The sequence below is a fragment of the Apium graveolens genome, chromosome 10 (assembly GCF_009905375.1).
Source record: "Apium graveolens cultivar Ventura chromosome 10, ASM990537v1, whole genome shotgun sequence".
Taxonomy (NCBI): Eukaryota; Viridiplantae; Streptophyta; class Magnoliopsida; order Apiales; family Apiaceae; genus Apium; species Apium graveolens.
Genome location: NC_133656.1, coordinates 233,347,772 through 233,353,763, shown reverse-complemented (window position 1 = coordinate 233,353,763; position 5,992 = coordinate 233,347,772). Strand labels below are relative to the sequence as shown.

Sequence of the window (5,992 nt, the reverse complement as noted above, 5' to 3'; positions counted from 1 at the left end):
CGCCTCCATGCGCACTGCCCAAGTCTGGTAGTTATTTCCATCGAACACTGGTGGAACAATCGAAGAAAATCCAGATTCGGCATCCATTAGTTGTCTAATACGTACAAACACAGATCCCTTAAGAAGAGAGCTCTGATACCATTTGTAAGTTATATTTAGAAGAAACACAGATATTTTATTAACTGATGAACAACTTACAATATTTAAACTACAGAGAGAATATAACTTCTCCTGATAACATGGCTATAACTGCACAAATACATAACTGCTAATATATAATCTGCCTAACTGAATCCTAAAACTATAATAATAGTTTAACACATTATTAAATATAATTTCAGTCCTAAAGCATATATTTAACAAACATAACCATCTTTCTCTGTCATCTTGCTAACAAAATATTCCTTCCCTTTCTTATTACAATTGCTAATATGAACAACATCGAACAGTTCTGGTCCTTTTTCCGATGTGAGTGTTCACTTTTCCCTTGGTCAGGTACATCAAAATGTTGTGTAAAAACTCAATATGCAAGGGGGTAGGGGTAGCAGGTGAGGGATACAAACTTTGTAAAACAACTCTTGATACATATGCAAGATGCATTCATCTTTGTATTAGTAAGGCCCCGGCCTCCTTTAACAAAACAAAGTGGAGAAAAAGAACAGACATTGACAAGCAATTTCAGCTGAATTAGGGTATTAAAAGAGTCATCATGATTTCTCTCTTTCAAGCTTTTCGATTTCCTCTTGATGCCTTCTCTCTGCTTCCTCAAGTTCTCTTTCAGCATCCTCCTCATCTTCTTTATCATCACGATCTTCAAACTCCTTGGCTGCTGCCATTGCTTTCACAACAGGATCTCTTAGTTCGGCTATCAATCCACCGCCAATTTTATACTCCTCTTCGTCTCCAACCAAAAACAGGCGTTGATCGGGTCCTGCTGCCATGGGAATGTCCACAGCCAATAGCTTCATATCATACTACAAACAACAAGTACATATCTCAGGACAATATCACAACACTTCTTTGCATATATGCTTGTTCTTTAATATTTTTTTATTTAACATTATACAACCCAATGACTTCTCAAATAATTTTTACTCCATGCAAAGCAAAACATAAAAGAGAATGGTTTAGAAATTAGAATTAATCCAATTAAAAGATGTATATGAAGCGTCAAGTGATACCAGTCTACCAGTGCAAAGGGATACATCATGAATAGCTGCGTATTCAGGAGATGAATTCTTTACACAAGAAAGGTATGAATAAGGCTCGAATCATTCACTTCAAAGTTGTCACCATATGTAGCATAGCTTATAGGGGTCATATCATACATACACGTCAGTGTGTTTAATATATGAATGTAAAACTGTCGAGGACTGTTCATTCTATAACAGAACAGACGGTCTACTTTGACTATAATTAATCAATTCAATCCATTTTAAACTGATAACAAGTTCATTTGATTTACCTAACTATTGAAAAATTTATGTTAAAAATTCTTATGAGCATGGAAAAATTGAATTCTAAAATGAGTTAATTACATTTTCCAGAGTCATATGGCTGTATTTTAAAAACACGGGGATGTGCGTATATTTGACATGTGGAGATGAGGAATGCTGAAACGATCACGTATCAGATCATCAAAATTTAAAAACCACACTCAACCTAATTGGTTATCCGCATAACTAAATTTGGAGTCCAAGATCAAATGACAGTCATAATGAGTTAAGACTCTTCTATTCTCTGAAATGAGTACTGACTTGCCTTTATATGAAAAATAATGCATTATGCATAAATCGCAGTATTCTGAATCCAAAGAAGTGTAAATTAAGGCTGCAAAAGATTGTTAGGGTGATTTTTTTAATACAATCTAACATTTATATTGCAAAAATCATAATCAAATTGTAACAGAAAGTAGGCTAAATATTAGTTCAACAGCTCTGGATTAAGGTAATAAAACAACTTATATACAAGATAAAGGAAACACGAAGGTCATGACAGAACCTCTAAACCATTAAAGTATTATTCTAGCTGCCTTTGTCTATTCTACTAAACAGATCAGACGTGACCAAATTTTGGTAATAATTCCATTGATATCACATCAAATAGATAAACATTAAGTAGTGAGTAACAACAAACCTGGCCTTTCTTGTTCTTGACCTCAACGCTTACTAAGCCTTTTCTCTCAGATCCTCGAATTGGGAATATAAGAAAACAACGCTTGCCCCTAAACCCTGCTTTGAAGTTCTTCACAGTAAGACCACCTCCGGACATCACATACGCTCTCAAATCTGTTCCAGTGAGTGGAGCGCCCATGACCTCAAGAATTCCAGCTGATGTGTTTAACCTCCTCATCGCCATTCTATAGACCTTGTCGGGATTGATCATGAATTTTGAGCGGAGATACAAGCCCTTCGACATAGCAAAAACAATAGAAGGAGAACCAATCACTATTTAAATAATTAATAAACAAAACTACAAACAACAAAAGTGTATATATATTCAGCGTAATGCCAACCATTGACAAGGGATATTTATCACATTGACTATATAGGGGATAATAGAGAGTAACTAGTTTTCTCCTTGTACGTTGAGTTAAATAAAAAAAAGGTACAACTCTTTCACATACCAAAAACATAAATAGGAACACCAGTCACTAATTTTTATTTATAGATTAAACCATAAAGAAGTGGGGTGCATATTTATCCAACATGATGCCAAGGGCTAACCATTGATAATCAATATAATCGTTGTGACTTTAAAGGGAGAAGAATATATGTAAATGTGTTTCTTCTAGTGCGACAGAGTGTGTAAATGATTCCAACCAAATGTCAATATGGACTGAGAGTATTAAGTCCATAAGAACCTTCTTCAAATGTATTTTCAAATTGAAATATGCTCAAAATTAATAAAAATGCAATTCCAAATTGCCTGAGTATGTCATGATATACACATAATCTTACAAGTACTGTGTGATTTTATGGTACATCAAATAATATATATATATACATACATATATATATATATATACAGTTCACAGGACACAGACACTACTACCTGATAATCAACAACAGAAGTGCTCTCAATACTCCAAAGAACAATCTACTGATTTACTTGTATTCACTCAAACTCTCACTATCTTTGTAGAAGACAGGTTCCTACTAGACAAAATCCTCAGTAAGCCCATCTAACATATATTAGCCCCGGATAAGTTTTTATACAACAGATTCAAATCCCCCATCAGCTCTCCATACACCTATTATATTATAAAGTTCCGCTGTCCCAATAACACAATACAAGTTATACAACAAACATCGAGTCCAGACAACATACACTAATTCCAATATAAGCCACAAACTGACAGTACTTATCACTAACAATGAGAAAGAAAAACTCACAGAAAACGCAACGATTGCCGCAGAAAGAGCAAGAAACCCGTATTTCGCCATGCCTTCAGATAACCCCACAAAAGTATTAGCGATCCCAAACATAACCCTCCACAAAAAAATGCACACCATAAGTCCACCAGCACCCACAAACAACAAACTATTCCTCTTCCAAAACGCCTCAATCTGCAACCCGGCAGCTTCCTTATACCTCGAAACCACATTCTTCGCAGCACTCACCGGTTTCTCAACAGCCCCTTTAACATACTTACCATAAGCATTTCCCTCCAAATTAAACCCCTTTTTCGAAAACTGCCTAAACCCTAACAAACCCAAACTAGATTTCGGGCTCAATTGAGGACCTGGGTTTTTCAAGATTTTCGAAAATGAAGGTAACCCATAATTTCTTCGACCAGAAAACATCCATGGTGTGAAAGTGTGTGTTTGTACTTTAGATTGGTGAGCAAGAAAGTGAGAAATGCCGGTGAAATTAGCAATTGGGTGGGAATTTAATGAGGGTTTTGAAGAGATTAGATGGCGATGAAGACATCGAATGATCAAATTTGATGTGGGTCTTGACATTTTTGAAGCTTAGATTCACGAAAAGCACAAACTCGGTAGACCAATAGTGTGCACACCAGGTGTTTGACGAATTGACTACAAGAAAGAAATGGATAGTTCGATCGTGTAAATATATAGAAGTGTGGGAGTGAGTGTACAGTTGGTGAAAAGTTCGTTGGGGGTTTGGAAAGTCCACTCGCTCGGCCGCTCGGGTAATGTATACGCTATAGCATAGTTATCTCAGCTTATTAGTTTTAAAAAAAAAAATGCTTAAATATTTTCATGATGGAAAAAAATTTAGCATCCCTTTTTTAGCCAAGTACAAATACTACAATCCGAATAGTTCACAAATAATAAGTTCTATGATTTGTTGGTGCATAAAATAGTAGTAGCGCTTTAACTTATAAATTGGACACAAATCACATATTCTATAGATGTGGTACTCACTGTAATCACAACACACACACCCAATATATAAACTTTTATATAAAATATTATATGCATTGACCCTTCTTTACACAACCACAGATCGCAACAGGTTAAAGTATGAAAACAAGCCACAACCTTATCTTTTATTACATCGTACCAAATCCCAACTAGTTCAACTTACAACTGATAATACTATCGTTCTTACAATCTTGCATAACTCATCTACAATATAAAGCTCATGCTAGCTCGATCCAACTTAACCTGGAATCCTAGTTTGCACACTGGACTGGGAATCCTCGTTAACAACAATTTCCTTTTCAACTGTTGAAAACATAAAAAGGTTTGCAAGAGTGAGCTAACTAGCTCAGCAAGTCATAATAGCAATAACCGAGGTTAAATAATAACCAATTGAAATGATTCAGAAGAATCAAGTTTCTGAATAAGCAATGATTAGAATTGGATATTCACTTTTTATTTTAAAAACCCAAGGTTAGGTTGCTGATCATTCACGCACTAACCCCGAGCAAGGCTCTCAGCTTTGCTCTATATACTGGATCCAAGGCACGCATTGGCCTATTATGACCACGAATCTGGTCCAACCACGAATCTGGTCCACATTTATAAAACCATCCAATTCTAAAACAATTCAATATGATAACCAATGTAATTCAATAAGCTGAATCATAAACAACATTTATTTTGAAGCATAGGGTGATTCACAATACCATGAAGGTATAACAAGGAATTCAAAAAGATTGGCTTTCAATCAAGGAAAAAATCAGAAAGTAGAAGACCAATGGTTCAAGGGTTCCAAGGATTGGTCTTCTGTTAAACAAGGAATAAGGGTTGGTATGTCAAGCAATTTAATATCAGAAATCAATATGTGGTAGATATTTATTTGTGGAGTAATATCGTATGTGTCTGGCTCGTATCTGGGAATTCAACAATCAATGATTTATGAAGAATAAGGCTTATGGCTCAAGATCAATAAGAATCAGGGTTCAAGGTTAAATAGTTTAAAGTGCTTGCAATATAAAACAGGAGTTATTTTGAATAATAGCGACATGTTATGAGATAGTTCAAAAATATTTGTAATATATCTTGAAGAAGGTTCAGAAGTACTTGCCTTGTCACAAATGATTTCCAACTTTACTTGTACTCTTCTAACAGTTTTACTTTTCAATCACTTTCCTTCTTTTTCTATGTCTTGCTTCTATTCATCGATCACTTGCTTTCTTTTTTAACACTTGAGTTCTATTTACTGATCACTGCCTTTCTTTTCTATGCCTTGCTTATTCTGTTAGGTATCACAAGTATCTATCAATACTCAATCTCATATCATTCTAATCGTCACACAGACGTCATAAGCTTTTATCTACCAATCGTTTCACCCAAATCCGATTTACGGATTGAAAGTTACACTAAAACAGTTAAACAATAACCACATAGACATATAATACATCAATCAGATAGCACGTAGCACATAGCACGCAAGATATTCGATCAAAATAATTTTTCAAAGAAGATTCAGGGTCAAAATGATTTTCAGGTATTTAATACGAATTTTTGAACATTTTTTGGAATTAAAACGAGACTCCGAATCAATTTATAATTAAATA

The 5,992-nt window shown here is 34.9% G+C and overlaps 1 protein-coding gene across 1 annotated transcript; it reads right to left on the bottom strand.

The window, feature by feature from the left end:
- Positions 1-281: 281 nt before the first annotated feature.
- On the bottom strand, positions 282-4,142 carry LOC141690207 (uncharacterized). The gene is made up of 3 exons (XM_074494892.1): positions 3,396-4,142; positions 2,137-2,409; positions 282-974 (listed from the first exon to the last, which is right to left on the bottom strand). The coding sequence occupies exons 1-3, from the start codon at positions 3,963-3,965 to the stop codon at positions 708-710; spliced, it is 1,110 nt and encodes a 369-aa protein (XP_074350993.1). The 5' UTR covers positions 3,966-4,142; the 3' UTR covers positions 282-707.
- Between the last annotated feature and the right edge of the window lie 1,850 nt (positions 4,143-5,992).

What these genes read in the sequence shown, in the direction of transcription:
- LOC141690207 (XM_074494892.1), bottom strand. Translation starts at nt 3,965, where the DNA reads ATGTCAAGACCCACATCAAATTTGATCATTCGATGTCTTCATCGCCAT. An exon ending in CGGCAATCGTTGCGTTTTCT is followed by an intron (nt 2,410 to 3,395) that starts GTGAGTTTTTCT and finishes GCTATGTCGAAG; the next exon opens with GGCTTGTATCTCCGCTCAAA. An exon ending in TCAAGAACAAGAAAGGCCAG is followed by an intron (nt 975 to 2,136) that starts GTTTGTTGTTAC and finishes TGTTGTTTGTAG; the next exon opens with TATGATATGAAGCTATTGGC.